Here is an 18,529-nt window from a genome sequence, read left to right as displayed (position 1 = left end):
CCATGTACCCCAGCACCTTTTGCTTTCTGCCCCCTCTCAGCCCTTGCACATTCTGCTCCCCCTTCCTGGGACGCCTGTTCCCCTGCCCCTGCTATTGCCCCCAAACTCCCACCCTCCATACCCCTTGCCCTAGTTGATTCCTTCTCCTCCTTCAAACTTCAGCCTGATCATCACCTCCTAGAGGAAACACCTTGTGGAGACCAGATTTTGTTGGGACTTTCCTGCCTAGCCTCAAACACCCCACTGAGGGGGGCCCACCCCATGTCTCTGTGTCCCGTCAGACCCTGGGTTCTGAGCCCCAGACTGACCATGTCATTACCCCAGCACAGGTCCCCCGGCACACAGGATGGGTTTCATGAGAGCAGCTGTTGCCTGAATGAGTGGCAGTGGCTTCTGAGATGGTGCTCTTCTAGGAAGATTGCACCGGTGAGGGTGAGGGGAGAGGAGCAGAGACCAGCCAGGTGTAAGATAGCAGGTCAGGAAGATCCCTGGAGGCAGGGGATGAGGAGCATTGGGAGGTCAGGCCAGGAGGGTGCTTAGACTCCATGAGCACGTCCCATAATTGTCCCAGGACCCTCACAGCATCCCCGTCTCCGAGCTGTGAGGACCGCTGGGGGTGTTGGAGGCTGTCACTAACCAGGGCCCAGCTGATGTGCGCCGGCAGCCCCAGTCTGTCTGACCAACAGTCTCCCTCCTGCAGGCCTCCCTGGAGCAGCTTCTGCAGGTTCTGCATTGCACGACGCCCCACTACATTCGCTGCATCAAGCCCAACAGCCAGGGCCAGGCGCACAGCTTTCTCCAGGAGGAGGTAATTCACAGAGCTGGAGCTGCTTTGCAGCGAGTTCTATCTGGCCAAGGCCCTGAGGGATTGAAAGCCAGAACTTACCCTCCAAATGGAGTAACCAGAGTGCGTGTCTCAGGCTGTCCCACATGAGGGCGTCTTGTATTCCCTGCTTTGGCAGCATGGTCATGTATGGTTTCATGGTCTGTGCACGGCACAGTAAGCTAGTCAAGATGTCCCCCTGCATCTGACGCTCTGTCACTGGCTGTGCCCTGCTGAGACCAAAGCTGCCCTGTGGAACAGGTGACTCTTGTGATTCACTGAAAGCCTGTGTCGCCTTAGAGTCAGCACAGTGCAGCCATTTCTGTCAAGTTGTTGCTGATTTGCACAAATGCAGTCGGCCAGCAGCTGCCCTTTGTTCAGGGTACTGAGCTCTGTGGTGTGGATGAGGTCTGAGTGCTGCAGAGTGCTGGAGAGGGTCCCACAGCCAAGTGGTCTAGAGTTGAAGGCCAGGATCTCTTCACTCAGGTCCCGAAGAACCTTTACAGTATGATCTCTCCTCCCTCTTGGCTGTGATTTACTCTCTTGTCCGCAGAATATAAAATAAATAGAAAACAGATTGGGTTGGGCTGCATGGTGAGGCAGAGCCTCTGCGCTGGCTGGAGGGCTGAGACAAAAGCAGGACCAGCACTTGCCTCAGCTGCATCCAAAGCCAGGCATCTGATAAGGGTACCTGGGGCCACCTGGACCCTTTCTAGCAGGGAGATCTTCTTGAGGTCCCAAGGAGTATACCCCCAGCAGCCACACCTCTGGACAGCCTGCAGGTTCATACCTACCAAGGCCAGGGTAAGGCCTCAGAGGGCAGAAGGAGTGGTATTTCTGACCTGCTGGCCCCATGCCACAGGTGCCCATCCTGTCTCCACCCTTGCAGGTCCTGAGCCAGCTAGAGGCCTGTGGCCTCGTGGAGACCATCCACATCAGTGCTGCTGGCTTCCCGATCCGGTGAGTGGGCCGAGCCAGGCACGGGGCAGGACCAGTGCTGGGGTGGAGCTTGGGACTCGGGCATGACGAGCTGCCCAGCCCAGAGCAGGAGGTGGAGGTGAAGAGAAAGCAGCAAGTCTTCAGAGGTCAACCTGGAGCTCAAGAGGCTTCACTCGTTCATTTCGTTTATCCGTTCACTTTCTGTGTACTGTTTTGTAGCAGGCACTGTTTCCGGTGTCAGTGAATAAGGAAGGTGAGCCTCTGCCTCTTGGGGCATCCGTTCCTATGGACATACAAGAAGTACAAAGTTAACCAGTGCTAGGAAAGAAACAAAAAAATGCTGCTCGGTAGACTAATGGGAGAAAAGAATCTTTGGGCTGTTGAGGGAGGGGCCCCTCTAAACAGCTCAGGCCTCTGTTAAGGAAAGGTTTGGGGGAGGAAACCACAAGCACAAAGCTCCCAGTTTAGGAACTAAGATGCTAACGTGACAGGCGCATAGAGACCTGGAGGAGAGCGGCCGCATGGACCCCACAAGGACTTGGCAGTTTGTCCACAGGGCCTGGAAGCCGCTGGGTGTTGTGAGGAGAGAGTGCTGTGCGCACATTTATGCTCTGTGGCTGCTGTGTGGAGGCTGGACATAGGGGTAGGAGAGAAGGGACATGTTTAGAGAAGGCTGTTGCTGGTGTGCAGGCAGGATGGTGACCCAGATGAGGGGGCAGCCATGAAAAATGGAGTGAAATGGGGGAAATTGGAGTACCATTTCTGATACAAACGGGATTGTGGGTTGGTTGACCGTGGGGTGTGGGCAGGGGAGCAATCAGCTTCCAGGTCACACAGGAAACTTCCAGACTTCCATCTGAGGCTAATGGATGCATCAGGAGACAGTTCCCTGAGATAGGATGTCTGGGGAAGGCATAGGCTGGAGGTGGGATGGGAGGAGAGACAGGAATGTGACCTTATCAGGTTTGTAGCGGCTGTAAGACAGGCTTAGGGCCCAGAGCTTTGGGAACTAGAGTGCGTGAGCATCTGTCTTCATCGTGAGCAAGGAGGAAGTCATGGTGGGGAGAGAGAAGTGCTCTGAAGCTGTTCCCTGAGGAACATTCACATTTATAGAGAGGGTAGGTGACAAGAAATCAGCAACGGCAACTTGGCAGGAGTCGTGGGTGAAGGAGGAAGCCAGGCTTCCGGGGGTTGCGGGGGCTGAGAGAACTGCATGAAGACGGGGGCCAGTTGGGCACCTCCCAAGGCCAGGCAGAGCACTGACTGTTAGATTTGGTGGCGTGGTGTTTGCTGACGGCTGCAAGAAGAAGCACATGGGAACAGCGCTGGGGACAGAAGCCAGACTCAGGAGGAGGAGGTAGAGACAGATACAAGGTGTCACCAGCAGTTTAAGTGTTGCAGTGGAGGGAAGCAGAGAAATCAGGAGGAAGCAAGGGAGGCTCTGGGGTCAGAAGCCACAGATGTGACTGACTGCATACGCACCAGGAGCCATCCAGCTGGGGAGAAGCCTGCAAGTCCCTTTGGAAGGAGGCAGGCCGCAGTTCCCTATGAAAAGAGCGAACAGCTGTTTGGGCAGATCACCTTGGCAGGAAAAGCAGACCCAGTTTAAAATGGTCTCCACTGGCTTCTGTGAATGACCACAGTCCTCCCTCCAGAACCACACCGCATCCATTCATCGCGGGCACTCTGAGGGCAGCGCCTCGCTCCACTGTTGAGTAGATTAAATCAAGGAACTCCCGTTGGCCCCAAGCTCTGTGCCAGGCTCACAGATGAAGTCACTTCATTTCTTCTGCCTCCCTCGGCTTCCAGGATCCCTCACCGGAACTTCGTGGAACGATATGAAGTACTGAGAAGGCTCTGTGCTCGCACATCCTCTGGCCCCCACAGCCCATCTCCTGCTGAAGGGCACTCCGGTGAGTGGGGCCCGTGTGCTAGTCAGGTGTTCAACCACAGTTGACCGAGCTCCTATCCTGAGCCATCTCGGATGGGGCTGGGCATTCAGAGCAGAGGAAAACACAGCCTTGCTCTCCTGGTTCTTAGCTCAGTAGGGGAAACAAACTAAAAGAAGACAAACACTAGGGAAAGTGGAAAGGCAGAGCTGAGTACAGAATGCCGTGGGTAGTGCTGGGGAAGTGTGAATCAGGGAAAGCTTCCTGGAGGAAGTAGTGTCTGAGGACAGATGGCATTGGCCAGGTGAAGAACATTCCACATGACAGGTAATTGGATGGAGGGCTGCATGCAGGAGACAACACTGTGTGTGTGAGGAACTCCAGGCCAGAGTTGCTTCTCCATAAGGAAGAGAACAGGCATGTCACAGAAGCCAAGCTTTATTCTCTGGGTAGATGGAGGCACATCAGAGGAGGAAGAGAGGGACATCAGCCTCGTGCTTTCTGGAGACCACTGTGGGGCCCCTATGGCAGGCCATGGGAGTGAGGCTATTCATGCTGGCCAGAGTCAAGCTAGAGGTGTGGGCACAATGGGCAGTGTTGGGAAGAAACTGGTCAGACTGTGCCTGGCCAGTGGGGAAGAGAGGTTTGGGGGAGCTGCTGAGCCCCATAGGGCTGACTTGAGCTCCAGGTTCCTGGAGTCATCCTGTGGAGGCATCTGCAAAGCCCTCGGCAAGCTCTAATGTCAAGGGAAGGTCGCATGTGGCCCCGGTTTGGGGGTTGTCAGCATGCAGGGTAAGCCCCCTGCATAGGTGGAAGAAGAAGAAGCCAAGGACAGAGTGGGAGGCCCCTGCCCAGCAGCAGTGGCTTCCACACACACAGCCCTGCCCTGGAGCCTGGCAGACCTGGGACAGTTCTGCTTTCCCTTCTCTCTCGGGCACAGTTTTGTCACTTGCCTTTCACTCTTTTCCCCCACTTCTTTCCTTCCCCTCTCTTCGTGATCTGCTCTACTGCTGTGTCTCATGCCCAAAGCCCCCTTCGCCCCTGGTTGATTTTGCGGTTTCTCGTCTGCGGCGTCTTCTTTGGCAGCCTCTGTCTCCAGAGAGGCACTGGGCAGCAAAAGGTGGTCAGAGCCCTCAGGTAAATCCTCTGTAGGAGCCAGCCCTGCACGCTGTGGGAGGGCAGGCAGGGGCACCTGTTGGGCCTCCCTGGGACTGGGATTCGTTCGCCCTTTTCTCACGTGGCAGGAAGTTGAGGGGTCAGGCAGAGGGAACGGCCCAGCTGCCCTACTTGGCCCTCAGCATGTTTGGGGCCTTGGAACACATGCTTGTAGAGTAGCCTGGGTTTTCAGATGGGGGTCCAGGCACCAAATACCCTTTGGCAGCTTGCCCAGGGAACCCACAGGCATGGAGGCTGTGGGCCAGCCCAGGGCCCAGCCACAAGTAAAGATTTCTGTATGCCTCAGAACACCAGATGCCTCCCCCCAAAAAGGGTGGAGAAGTGGTTAGAGGCAAGAACAGGAGCAGAGAAGCCTGTGGAGTAGTGGGGGAGACCAGAACCGGTTTCTCAAGTCCACAGAAGTGTGTAGATGACGAAGAGCTGATGGGACCTCCATCTCCCATCCCACAGAAAGGTCTCCGTGCACCGAGGTGGCCACTCTGCAAGCTGTTCTCCAGGACATCCTCCACACTCTTCCAGCTTTGACTCAGGCAGCAGCCATACTTGGTGACCCCGCTAAGGCCATACCAGCCCCAGTTCACTGTGGCAAGACCAAGGTGTTCATGACGGACTCCATGGTAAGCTGGTTGATGGTGAGGAGGGGAGTTCTCCGAAGCCAGCCGCTTGCTCTCCTCAGTACCACGGGATCTGGAACCACTTCGGGGCCATGGGAGGAGAGGCTGAGACGCTCAGCGGATACCCCTTCTCCCAGCTGGAGCTTCTGGAACACAGACGCGCCCAGGTGCTGGAGCAGTGTGCCCGCCGCATCCAAGGCAGCTGGAGGCGACACTGGCATCGCAAGCAGGAGAGGCAGAGGCGGGCGGCCGTGCTCATCCAGGCAGGTAGGAGGCGCATGGGCCTGTGTGCAGACCCTGCGTGATCTGAGTTTCCTGCAGAACCTTATGCCAAGACTGTGTCCGAGCCTCAGCACATGGATGGCACGACCCTATGGTGCACTGGGATTCGAATTCCAACCCACCTCACCCATTGTCTCCCCAGTCCAGTGAAAACCAGGTCACACTGCTGTCTGTAGGCAGCAGAGACTAAAAAATTGCCTTTAATTCCCCTTTCCCAGACCTAGAGGGTGGCTTATGCCATCTTCCTTTGCTTCCACAACAAATCACTATGTGCTGGGTCCAGGGCTTGTAATGAGTTTGAGAAGATCTGATTTATCAAAGGAAGAGACATAGAAAGCATATTCACAGCAGTCTTACCTTGAAAATACTAGAAACCACCCACATAGCTGACCGTAGTAAAGTCATGGTTATGTCATGAACCAAACTTACAATACAGCCAAGAAGTCTTTTTGAAGAGTATTTTAAATTTAATGGAAAACCTCTTCCAATGTGATGTTCAAATCAGGATACCAAACTGCATGTCAAGCGCGATGCCACCTTCCTCAGGTGTGTTTCTGTGTTTACAAGCCTAAAAAAATCGTGTAAGCCAACTGTAGAACTCTGCAGTGGTCAGCTAACAGGATTTGGATCTGTCTTTAAACTTTTTAGTTTTCTAGAATCCAAACTATTAATAGTGAATGGAATAGCCCCTTTTCTGAATGTAAAAAAAACGAGAAAATGCTCAAAGTGCAAGAGAAGGAAATGAAAATTGCGACATGATCAGTCTACCATAGTGGGCGCATGGTGGGGTCTCTGTTTATGAATTCTTAAGGCCAATAAGTAGCTTGAGCTGAGGATTTCCCCCTTGTTCCCTGGGCACTGCCTCGGGCAGTGCCTGAGGCAGAGGTGAGTTTGCTCCCCGCTGCCCTTCCATACGAGGTCTATCCCAGCCTGACGCTCCGAGTGGCCTTCCAGAGCTTTTTGAGGGCCTTTGTTCTCTCCTGTAGGCGGCAGCGTGGGCTGGCCGTTCACCAAGGAGGCGCAGGTTCTGGGCAGCTCGGGCGTGGCTGCAGGGCCAGGCTTGCAGAGTTCTAACATTTTATTTACTTTCTTGTCTCTGGGCAAACCTGCCAGCCATCCGTTCCTGGTTAGCTCGGAAACAGGTGCAGAGGCTGCACACCGCCGCCACAGTCATCACGCGCGCGTGGCGGAAGTGGAGAGTGAGTATAGGACTCCTGTGGGCAGAACGGGTGGTGGCCGGCTGGCACCCAGCGGCCCTGGGCTGGAGTGCTCGCCCGGCACTGCATGGGACACCACCTGTCCCCCGGGACGCCTGGGGTGCAGAAAGGGCAGCATCAGCAATTCTGGGCACATACTAAAAATCATGGAATTCTGCACTTTCAAGGGGTGAATTTTATAGTCTCTCAAGTAGATCTCAAAGCTGTTACTTTTTTTTTTTTTTAAAGATTTTATTTATTTATTTGACAGAGAGAAAAGCTGTTACTTTTAAAGTAGCAAATATAAGGCCTGAGCACAGGTGCCTTGGGCACAAAGATGTTTGGCCACAAGGCCACATCTGTTTGAAGGCATCCAGCTGTTCAACAGTCCTGTGCCCTTCCGATCATCTTATTATAGTTTGGGTTTCCATTAAGAACTAACAGATTGATGGGGCACCTGGGTGGCTCAGTGGGTTAAAGCCTCTGCCTTTGGCTCAGGTCATGATCCCAGGGTCCTGGGATTGAGCCCCACATTGGGCTCTCTGCTCAGCAGGGAGCCTGCTTCCTCCTCTCTCTGCCTGCTTCTCTGCCTACTTGTGATCTCTGTCTGTCCAATGAATAAATAAAATATTTTTTAAAAAACTAACAGATTGAAAGCTATAAAGTGGCATTCTCTTTTTTTAAGATTGGAATGGCCTTCCTTGCTTCGAAAGAACTGGATGGTGTGGAAGAAAAACACTTTTCTCAAGTTCCCCTTCCCACGGGCTCCTTCCTACTGCCACAGACACAGACCAGCCTCCTGGCAGCAATAATCCGCCTCTGGCCCCTGGGACTGGTCCTGGCCAACGCAACTGTGGGGGTCCGAGGCTTTCAGAGAAAGCTGGTGGTCTGGGCCTGCCTCCAGCTCCCTGTGGGGAACCCCAGTAGCTACCCGGTCCAGATAGCGCAAGGACAAGCTGGTGTCACATCCATCCGAGCACTGCCTCAGGTAAGCTGTGTGATGGGACAGCAGTCCTGCCCACCACGTCTCTAGGTCCCTCACACCTCCTTGCAGAAGGCAGGAGCCAAAGCCCGAGTCCACAGCAGGAGCAGGACTGAGGCAAGAGCTGTTCTGACCAGGGAAGCCACAAGCCTGAGCTTCCCAGCTGGCTGTAGGTTTGGGTGGTTTCCATCATTACAACTCAGAATTTTCTAGAGTCCTCCCACTTTTTATTTATTTATTTGACAGAGAAATCACAAGTAGGCAGAGAGAGAGGGAAGCAGGCTCCCTGTTGAGCAGAGAGCCCAATGCGGGGCTTGATCCCAGGACCCTGGGATCATGACCTGAGCCGAAGGCAGAGGCTTAACCCACTGAGCCACCCAGGCGCCCCCCCATTCCCCTTTTATAAACTGTCTGGCTTCTCCTCTGAAATCTCCATTTAATTAGTCCCACCTTTTTTTTTTTTTTAAATATTTATTTATTTATTTGACAGAGAGAGAGAGATCACAAGTAGACAGAGAGGCAGGCAGAGAGAGAGAGAGAGAGGAGGAAGCAGACTCCCAGTGGAGCAGAGAGCCCGAGGTGGGACTCAGTCCCAGGACCCTGAGATCATGACCTGAGCCGAAGGCAGAGGCTTAACCCACTGAGCCACTCAGGTGCCCCTAATTAGTCCCACTTTTTGTGGTGACAGTTTATTGTCTCAAATAGCACTGAAGTTAGCATCCTATTTTCCTCAAATTATTACTTCGTTTATCTCCTGCTCCAGCTGTGCAGATGACAAGCAGGTAAGTCAGTGGTCCAAGAGCTGTTTTTATAGTACAAAAACACAGCCAGGGAAAGACTCAGCCAACACACATAATGGGCTAATGCTCAACCTGCCACATGAGGTCCCAGCAAGGGTTAAGTGACACAAGTCAGAAGGAAGGAAGCAGCAAGTTTCCATACCTGAGGAATTACGGTAGAACGGAACCTAGAGATCTCCGTAACCACACATGGGTCAGCCAGATAAACAGCAGTGGGACTGTTTGCTCTGCCAGTTTTAAGCAGTCTTAGGACTATGACAGGCAACACTCTTACAGGAGAGAGCTCGCTCATCCATCACACCAAGTGGATGTGAAATGTTGTATTTTTAATTTGCCCCTCATTTAGAATGAGCAGAAAGCCTGCATTCAATCCTGCTCCTGCTGGGACCCTGCTATCAGTGCTTGTCCACACCTCTGCGTTTCTAGCACTGGTGCTGTGGGGCCCCGAGAGGACTCGCACTCCCAGGATCTGGGGTTCTAGCAGTCTCTCTCTCTCCCTAGGGCTCGATCAAGTTCCACTGCAGGAAGTCTCCACTGCCGTACGCCGACATCTGCCCTGAACCCTCACCCTACAGTGTTACTGGCTTTAATCAGATTCTGCTGGAAAGACACAGCCTGGGCCATGGGTGAGCTCTTCTCACCTTCTAGCCTCACCTGGCTGGGCAATCCTTTGGTGCCTTTGTGTCTACAAGGCCTTTCCTGCCAGCTGCTTTGCCAAAGACATTTAATCCACACAAAGATGCCAAACTACTCCCACAGCAACTCCAAGCACTTGTGACCAAGCAATGTGTTGCAGCCCCTGCACTAGGGGCCTGGGGCTCCCCTCTACATCTCAGGCCCTGACAGCTGTCGGGCTGGTTAGCAAATCAGGGCTAAGAAACCTCAGGACCACAGAGGATGTCCCCCATTTTACTACCTTCATAGATCCAATGCAGCAGGGTAGTCCATCACTACAGTGGGGCATCCCAATTCCCTGCAAACAGAACAGGTGGGTCAGCTTGAAATTAGCCCCCAAATTTCAATTAGAATATTTGCATTTAGTTCCTTTAAAAGGAACAAAACCTATTTTTAATATGTTGATTTATTTAATGTAATAATGTAACAAAAGGCTGAATACAATTTACCACAGAATTACCATGTCCTGATTTTATTTAGCAACAGTGAGCAAGTTTTAACTCAAATGGGTATGAAACTTGACCAATCATGTGATGTCTAAACTGTACCAAAATTAAAATATCTAAACACCACCATCTGAATGTCCAGTTCTCCCTCCATCAAGGGTTTGTCACCTTGAGTATCCTCTTCTTGTCTGAAACCCACGCCCACAGTGCCGAAGACAAAGAGCTTGTGCAGCCGGCCTGGAAGTCAGCACCGTGGCCGAGGGCCCCACGCTAGCTCTTCTGGGGGTCGCAGGCAGGGTGAACGCACGCGCACGTGCCAGCAAGCAGCTCGGGAGCTCAGCTCACGAATCCTCCTCCCGGGATGGCTCCACGATCCGTAAACAGCAGTCCGCAAACTCCACAAACAAGGGCTCCTGCATGCAGGCTCGCATGAGCTTCGCCTTATTGTCACCCTGATCGAGGCTGACCATCAGCTGTCGAAGGTGCGGGTTGAGCAGAAGGCTTCTCAATGCTGCAGACTCGCCTGAAAAATGAGCGAGAAAGCTGATGTGGGTTCAAGTGGGGACAGATGGAGACGGCTAAAAGCTAAATGCATCCAGTGTAGTACCCGTCAAGGGTGCTGCATGCCCTAAACCTTTAAACCCGAGAATGGAACCCATGCTCCACATTAACAAGGTGAGGTCACCAGAGCAGCTGATCTCCCAGTTAAAGGCCGTCAGATTCTTGTTCTCAGCATCCCTATAAAAGTTTAACTTTATGCCATTTCAACTAGGAAAAAAATACCAGCACATACACAGAGAACAACATGAATTTGTTGGCACGTTGTTTTTCATGGGCCTGAAGGTTCTCCCGGGTGAGGAGAGTTACACCAAACAGTCTGAGCGCTGTGAAGGCCAGCACACGGCCCTCACACTGCAGCCTTGGTAGCAATGAACAGACACGGACATCTGCCTGCTGCCTCACAGTTTACAAAACCATCCACGCCTGCCCTCGGCCTCACTGCCGTGGGACTGGGTGCGTGGCAGGGTGGGCCTCAGGCGACGGAAACAAAACCTTCCACATGCAGGAACCACATTGGCCTGTTCATCACAACACTTCACAGAACTGCCCCCAGGCCTGACCATGTGGGCCTACAAAAACGCCAGGCGTTATGAACACCTGTGTCCCTCTAAAAATCTGTCTGCTGGAGTGACCAGACCACATACGAAGCACGGGGGAGGTGGGAGTGAATGCAGGCCCCTGCCCTACAGGCCGGCGTGGGAGAAGTTACCATCAAGTATGAGTGGTGTATTTCCAGGCCCCATGGAAAGGTGAAAGTGCTTGCTTCTGAGAAAGACAAAAGGTCAAGGAAAGTTAAGGTGAGGAAGGGTAACCTGAACCAAGCCTTGAGGGAGAACTCTGGCGACCCACAAAACCAGCAGGATTCTAGGCAGGGAGGTGCGGAAGCCCCAAGTGTTTATGGAGTCAAGTGGCCAAAGGGATCTGCATACCACACTCCATTAGGGGGACCCCTGAACACCACAGGTTTGAGCTGCATGGGTCCCCTCCTACACAGTGTTCTCCCATCAGTACAGTGTTGTAAATGTATTTTCCCTTCCTTGTGATTTTCTTAACATTGTCTTTTCTCTCATTTACTTTATTGTAAGAATGCAGCATGTAATACATGGAACATACAGAATGTGTGTTAATTGACTTAAGTTATCGGTAAGGTTTCCGGTCTACAGTAGGCTATTAGTAGGTAAGTTCTGGGGGAGTCAGAAGATAAATTTTCAACTGCAGGGTAGACGAAGGGGAGCCCTACCCCTGTGCAGTTCAAGGGTCACCTGTATTTAGTAACTTAAAAAAAAAATCAGACTCTATACATTGAATTAAATAGATTAGTGGTTGATGAAGAAGCAAGCATACACACTTACCTAAATTCTTTAAATTCTGCAAAGACACTCTGTCCTCTTCCTCATCACTATTGAGAAAGTCAGCTACAGAGTCGTCGTCATCTGAGGAACAGAAAGCACAACTAATTATGACTAGAAACAAAGCCTGGACGCCAGACTTGAACAACTCCCAACAGATAAAAGTGCACATCGGTGACCGTAGCAAGGGGAAGCAGGTACTGACAAAACAAAAATGACCTTATCTGGAATTCATGACTTTTCCAACATTCCTCTTTTTGGGGAAGGAGGGTGAAGCCAAGAATTGGGGAGTTTAACAAATGCACCCTAGTGTGTTCACATGCTTGTTCTTTTTTTTTTTTAAACCATTTTTTAAGACTTTATTTATTTATTTGACAGACAGAAATCACAAGTAGGCAGACAGTGAAGCAGAGAGAGAGGGGGAAGCAGGCTCCCCACTGAGCAGAGAGCCCAATGTGGGGCTTGATCCCAGGACCCTGGGATCATGATGTGAGCGGAAGGCAGAGGCTTAACCCACTGAGCCACCCAGGCGCCCCTCACATGCTTGTTCTATGTGCTTCTCTGGTCGTTAGGCCAGGAGCCTGATTCTCCAATCCCTATCACCCCAGCTCTCCTCACTATGGCTCCAGCCCTGTCGGGGGCCAAAAAATTCGGTGCTCGGTTAAAAACCTGCTAACATGAATACCTTGTTTTCAGTATAGTCAGAAATTTCTGACATTGCCAAAACCCAACAAGGAGGTTTCTCAAAGGGCAGAAATAGGCTATCCCATGCTGTGAATGTTCAATACCTCTTTGCTGGCACCAGGAGGGGCTGCCTTCAGAGGCTGGCATGGTGCCTGACACCCAGGAGAGACTGTAGTCTGCAGTGATGGCTGGGATGACTGCGCGTTCCCACAATAAGCTGGGAGGTGCCCCAACAGCAGGAAGGGGAGGTTGGGCCAAGGGAGCCTCCCACATGAGCCTGGCTCAGGTGAACCGATGCTCCAGTCAGGCCCAGGGTGGGAAACCTGAAGCCATGACTGGAGAAGGCTCCTGTCATTAGGGTGTCCCCCTCCCCCAAACACCACAGCCAGCTGCCTCTCACACCCTTACTTCTTGCCCTCAGGCTGCTCTAGACTACGCAACAGGGGCCCCCACTGCTAGTGCTCTGGGCTATGGAAGCTGTTCTTAATGAAGCCATCTTTCCTGACTCCCTGTCCCAACCCACATCTCTTTCCTTTCAGTTATTACCTTGAAACCCTTTCAAGGTTAGTTTTTTTGAAGTCAAGCAACCCACCTTTGTTTTCTGTGGGCTTTACAGTTTTTGCCGTAACAGCGGACCTTATTTTTTTCTCAGCAGGACGAGTTTCGGGGTTGCACTGCTCTGAAAGAGACATGAACAGATGCACATCACCTCCACTTTAGTGACAAGGCCACACTGCCCCACCGAGCCAGCTTCTAGTTGGGAAACATGTATGTGGTTAGGGATGGGGGGGGGGGTGGAGATGTATGCAAAGAAAGTGAGGGATCCTATCAAAGGGCAGCACTGAGAAAAGCAACCCTGGGCCTGGCAGAGGATGGAAGAAGCAGGCCTCACGAACCTGAAAGCTGTCCCCATCCTCCTTTCCCCCGCCTAACCTCGCTGGGCTCTCCCTAGAATTAAGTGACACACTGACTTCAATTAGCGAACAATTTTCTCAGCAGTTTCAGGTACCAAATTTGCATGTACCACATGCCGCTGGGATGACACAGATGAAAGTCATCAGGCCCACCTCAAGGGGTTAAGCCTTAGGGATGGCAGCCAGAGACCTGGATAAGAGTCCGATCGATGTCACCCGAGAGGACTGGAAGACAAAGGGGAGGCGCTACCAGGTGGAAAGAGCATTCCTGACAGAGAGGTCTACAGCTGGACCAGAACCCTGGAAGAATAGGGTCGTGTGCAAGGACAGTGATACGCAACTAGCAGCTGACTGACAGGGGAGGACTGGCAGGTGGCTGGGATGCAAGTGGAGGAAGCAAGAGCAGAAGAGGGCCACACGGGAGGCTGCCCTTTCCTCCCAAGAGCAGTGTCTCTCATCAAAGGCACTGTGATGTTCAGGGTGGAAAGGTCTTTAACAGTGTGAGATGGTCTCACACTCCACAGGGTGTTTATTTGCACCAACACCAATTACCAGAAGTGCCCCAACCCTCAGCTACTGTCACAACAGAAACATTCTCACAATGTGTCTCCATATAGAGAGCAATACCCAGGCTAAGAACCACCACCTCCCTCTGCTAGAGAGACTGGAGTTTTCAACAAGGGAGTGAATTACTCAAATGTGCATTTTAAGAGAAACCCTGGCCGCAGCCGGGCCACACAGTGAAGAGCTCCAGATTGCCCCGTACTGCCCTAGGGGTTCTTAGAGGGGCCACTCAGGACTGCACTGCCAGAGCAAAGCTTACCAACCCGGCTCCCCAACCCAATTTTCAGCAAAGCAGTTCTGCTTCTATCTTGAACAGAAAAGTTTCTTTTGAAAATGCTCAAGAAATACTAGGGTAAAAAACAAAAACAGCAGGGGGAGTGGTACAGCTTGAAACATACCTCTAGGCCAAGGACCGAGAGGGGATCACGCTATAGGCAAAAAACCAATAAGGCACTTCAATAACCAGAGTCAACTCAGCATAAGGTCATGGGAAAGGGTCCCTGAGGACTAAGAGGAGGCTCCAGATGGGAGTTAAAATATAGACTTAGACAACACTAACCTCCCGTTAAGGTAAACAGATCTACCTCGTTGTTTCTAGCCAGGGATTTATTTATTTATTTTTTTTTTTTTTTTTTTTTTTAAAGATTTTATTTATTTGTCAGAGAGAGGGAAAGAGAGCGAGCACAGGCAGACAGAATGGCAGGCAGAGGCAGAGGGAGAAGCAGGCTCCCTGCCGAGCAAGGAGCCCGATGTGGGACTCGATCCCAGGACGCTGGGATCATGACCTGAGCCGAAGGCAGCTGCTTATCCAACTGAGCCACCCAGGCGTCCCATTCTAGCCAGGGATTTAAAGAAAAAATTGTTCTTGTTAACTGCAGCCAGCGCAGCTTTTGAGAATACTAAGAAAAAACCACTAGGGTTGACTTTGGCGGTCAAAGCAGTTACCTATTTTGGGGGGCAGAAGGGGGCGGCGGTCTCTGGGAGGAAATGTATAGCAGAAGTTTCTGACTGGTCCAAGTCCCGGGAAGCATTCACAGGCAGAGATTCCCCCTGGGACTCCGAGAGGATTGAGGGAGGCAAGGCCGGGAGAGACGCGGCGGGACGTGAGGGCTGCCCGCGCGAGAAGAAGGGCGGCTCGGGGGCGCGGGGAGACTCCGGGGTCTTACCTTTGTGCTTCCGGAAGCAGGTCACGGAGCAGCTGTAACAACAGAGAACACGGGCCGCGTTAGCCCGGGAAGTCGCGCGGACCCTCCCGGGGTCCCCGCCCGGACCCCCGACGCCCCGCCCGGTCCCCTTCCAGACGACTCCCGCACTCACTAAGGCACACGGCAGGCGGGGCAGCGGTATTTGGGTTTCTCCAAGCAAATCACGCAGACGACGGCGCTGCAATTGAGCGACGCCATAATCCCTCCACGGCCTCTTCTCCCGGGACGCGCCAGAGTCTGGCCGGGAGTCCCCACGTGCACGCCCTTTTTTCCTCGCTTCCTTAACCGGGACCAATCGGCGCGCAGCACTCACCGGCAGTCAAAAGCAACGGACTGATCCTGCTCATTGCTCCAGTCCTGATAAGTAGAAAGTAGATACACTCGATCCTTCGGCTTCCCGGAGTAGGTCTCGCAGTCGTCCCTACGGGGGTAGCAGGGAGAGGGAGAGAGAGAAAAAGGCTCCCCACTGAGCAAGAAGTCCCACGCGGGACTCCATCCCAGGACCCAGGGATCATGACCTGAAACAGACGTTTAACCCACTGAACAACTCAGGCGCCCCTGACTTAGACTTTCTAATTCTTGCAAGGGCACTGGGTCCTCCCCCTCGACATTCCGTTTGCTTCTATCTAGCAAATGAGAAATCCAGCCCCTGGTCCAGAATCGGTTAGATTGAGTGACACACACATGCTCTTCCCTGCTTAAGCCCTTTTTCTCTCAGGAAAGAAAGCTGAGGCTCCAAGGCAGTAGGCAGGCACAGTCTCTGCCCTCTATGAGCTCAAAGCTTAGAGTGGTGGCAGGAGGGAGAAGAGATCGTCTTAGGGTCCTGCCGGTGCTAGCCTTCACTTGCATGGCCCAGAGAGCGAATGCCTCTTCAAATCTTGCATTCCGGGCTCCTCACTCACTCGGCTTGGTCATGGAACAGATGAGTGAGCTCTGGCCCAAAGGAGGGGATTCTGGCCTAATGAGTCCAGATAGATGAACTGCGATGGGCCTTGAGTGGCACCTCAGGCTTTAGGAACAGTCATGTTTCATTAGCAGCCTGTGCCTCCTTGAAATCCTTAACACCGCCCAGCCCAACCAGGGCTGCCACCGCAGCCTTAAGTCATTCTCACTCCCAAGTCCCTCCTCCCTTGTGTTGAGCCCACTAGCCCTCAGGATTCCACTACTATAAAGGCTCCACATGATTGTCATTGTTTTTGCAGATAACCTGGTAGGACCAAAGCAATTGTTCGAGTCTTGGCTCAATTCCCTCCCTGGCTATGTGACTTCTACAGTCTCTGAGATCCCTCACCTATTAGTGTGGATGTGCAGGCCTGATGTCCTGAGCAGCCGAGAAGCAGAGAAAAGACCATGTGTAAAAATGTCTGTAATCTGAGCAGAGCCAGAGTCTCAGTGATTGCAGGCTGGGGCTTGCTGGGTGACATGAAGGGACCAGATTCCAGACTGGCTCAGATTCCATCCCGGTATCTACCTCCCTCCTTGGAGACACTTCTGACAGCGACCTCCACTGGCCTTGCCCAGCACTTAGCCAGGAAGACCAACAAACAGGTATTCACAAACAGCTATAACCTTCAAAACAAAGTAACTCCGAATTACTGATGGAAAACAGGATCGGGACGCCTGGGTGGCTCAGTCATTAAGCATCTTCCCTTAGCTCAGGTCATGATCCCAAGGTCCTGGGATCGAGCCCCAAATCAGGCTCCCTGCTCCGCGGGAAGACTGTTCTCCCTCTCCTACTCCCCCTGCTTGTATTCCCTCTCTCCTGTCAAATAAATAAATAAAATCTTAAAAAAAAAAAAAAAGAAAGAAAGAAAGAAAGAAAGAAAAGAAAAGAAAACAGGATCAAGGGAGAAATGGAGTTCTAGCAGTGTGGCAGAAGTGAGGATTTGTAACTTATGTAGAATATATATGTAAATAAATAGATTGAATGTTTTTAAAAGTTTGTAATTTGAAGCACTACAAAGGATTTATTTGATAACCCAGAGTCTGTAACTCCTGGAGCTCAGGTCCCAACCCTGTGAGTGCAGGTGTCGCCCCCAAGTCCCTCAAGGCCAGGGTCCCGAAGCGCAGGTCCATCTAAAAAGGTTCTGCTGTCAGCCTCTATGGGCCACCTTCGGTGGGCCTAGGCCACTATCCATCTCTGCTTTGGATGTGCCCAACCACCCTGGGGATGCTGTTCAATCCTTAGTGCTGAAGTAGCATGGACCCCGACCTGCCCCACATGCAGATGCTCCCGGGGTAAACCAGGACCTGCCTGAAATCTAAGACATGTCCACACTGACCCAATAATCAGCGGCATCTCCTGTATTCTTCAACACTTGTGACCACCCCAGAACCATCCCAGAAGGCCCATGCTTACCTGGGAAGGCCAGAGAAGGTCAGTGATTTGCCCAGGACACAGTTGAATCCTGTGCCCTGTCTCACACCTGGTAGAAATCTGCTGACTGTGGACATCACCACCACCCATTCCGTATTTTTCCTGTGAGTTGTCTTTGGAGGCTGAGGCCATGGAGAGTCTCCACAATTTTCAGGGCTCAACCCCACGTCACCCACAACCAAACCACGCTTATTCCTCTACCTTTGGGTCCAGAGATGGTGACTTCAGTGAAAAGAAAGTTTCTGGAATTCCTCCCATGCACATTCCACGCAGTAAAGGCAGCCTTCCCTCTACTCTGGGAGACACCGCAGCATCCCAAAACAGTTGTACCCCTCCTGCTCCAATGTCCAGGAAAGAAGGCGGCTCGGCGATGGTGATGAGGTTGGGGAACATCAAAAGGCCAAGCAAGGCCAGTATAGATCTTCTTGGCAGTGGCCAGTTCAGAAAAAAAAAAAAAAAGACACATAAGACTCCAGGCCCAGCAACGCACGTCCACACTGATGTAGTCACCCTTAGCAGCACCCTGATTCTTTCTGGACCCCCCTCCAAACCCATCCTAGCAGCTGTCTAAGGCTGCCTCACACCTCCCAAGACCGACCTGGAGAGGGGTGGGGTAGAATGATTTTCAGAGCTCTGCCATCCCGCAGGCGCTGTCCAGCACATTCCGGGGACCAAAGCCAAAGCTCTGCGTTGCGTGTGGAGGTCCAGGCCCGCCGCTCAGCACCGCCAGAGGGCGCTCCAGGTCCAGACTGGCCTGGCGCCGCGGAACTCGAGCTGGATTGAAGTAAACACCCGCTCCCCGTCAGAGCCAAGGCTGTCTCGCTGCACAGGGGAGGGTGAATCCAGGCATTGGCCTCTTTGTACCTCGAACATTGCCAAGAGGCAGGAAAAGCGTGGAGGGCGCGGTGCTGAAGCCAGCCACCAGATGGGCAGGAGTGTCTCCTCCACAAAAGCAAGACCCTTATCTGCAGAGGGTTCCAATAGCAACTGTCATTCCAGCGGCAACTCCCCGATGCTTACCGCCCAACGCTTCCTGGCATTTCCAAGGGTGGA

At 52.5% G+C, this 18,529-nt stretch overlaps 2 protein-coding genes across 10 annotated transcripts in view; one reads left to right on the top strand and one right to left on the bottom strand.

The window, feature by feature from the left end:
- Positions 1–9,951, top strand: part of MYO19 (myosin XIX) — a 42,678-nt gene extending 32,727 nt beyond the window's left edge. For 5 of the 6 annotated variants that reach the window (XM_059381014.1, XM_059381013.1, XM_059381015.1 and 2 more), the window contains 8 exons: positions 701–808; positions 1,713–1,783; positions 3,572–3,675; positions 5,278–5,444; positions 5,579–5,708; positions 6,837–6,922; positions 7,605–7,907; positions 9,203–9,951. In XM_059381014.1, coding sequence (XP_059236997.1) covers positions 701–808; positions 1,713–1,783; positions 3,572–3,675; positions 5,278–5,444; positions 5,579–5,708; positions 6,837–6,922; positions 7,605–7,907; positions 9,203–9,331 — 1,098 coding nt within the window. In that variant the 3' untranslated portion in view covers positions 9,332–9,951. Of the gene's footprint in view, positions 1–700; positions 809–1,712; positions 1,784–3,571; positions 3,676–4,680; positions 4,789–5,277; positions 5,445–5,578; positions 5,709–6,836; positions 6,923–7,604; positions 7,908–9,202 lie in introns of those variants that run through there. The other variant, XR_009400531.1, reaches the window with a different exon arrangement.
- ZNHIT3 (zinc finger HIT-type containing 3) lies at positions 9,833–18,197 on the bottom strand. 4 transcript variants are annotated; one of them, XM_059381031.1, is made up of 8 exons: positions 18,075–18,197; positions 17,459–17,900; positions 16,391–16,420; positions 15,413–15,520; positions 15,061–15,092; positions 13,009–13,095; positions 11,736–11,816; positions 9,833–10,345 (listed from the first exon to the last, which is right to left on the bottom strand). In XM_059381031.1, exons 2-8 carry the CDS (start codon positions 17,551–17,553, stop codon positions 10,164–10,166), a joined length of 615 nt encoding a protein of 204 aa, XP_059237014.1. In that variant the 5' UTR covers positions 17,554–17,900; positions 18,075–18,197; the 3' UTR covers positions 9,833–10,163. The 4 variants fall into 4 exon arrangements, with proteins under 4 accessions (XP_059237014.1, XP_059237013.1, XP_059237015.1 ...); XM_059381030.1 differs by having other exon boundaries at positions 17,459–17,897; XM_059381032.1 differs by lacking the exon at positions 16,391–16,420 and having other exon boundaries at positions 17,459–17,897.
- Positions 18,198–18,529: the final 332 nt, after the last annotated feature.

The sequence above is a fragment of the Mustela nigripes genome, chromosome 16, assembly GCF_022355385.1.
Source record: "Mustela nigripes isolate SB6536 chromosome 16, MUSNIG.SB6536, whole genome shotgun sequence".
Classification (NCBI taxonomy): domain Eukaryota; kingdom Metazoa; phylum Chordata; class Mammalia; order Carnivora; family Mustelidae; genus Mustela; species Mustela nigripes.
The sequence above is the reverse complement of the archived record's forward strand: the minus strand, read 5'-3'. Positions and strand labels throughout refer to the sequence as shown.

Coding starts and splice junctions, on each gene's coding strand:
- ZNHIT3 (XM_059381031.1), bottom strand. CDS start 17,553: ATGTCCACAGTCAGCAGATTTCTACCAGGTGTGAGACAGGGCACAGGA. Junction 13,096..15,060: donor CTGCTTCCGGAAGCACAAAG/GTAAGACCCCGG, acceptor TGTCTCTTTCAG/AGCAGTGCAACCCCGAAACT. Junction 11,817..13,008: donor AAAGCCCACAGAAAACAAAG/GTGGGTTGCTTG, acceptor TCTGTTCCTCAG/ATGACGACGACTCTGTAGCT.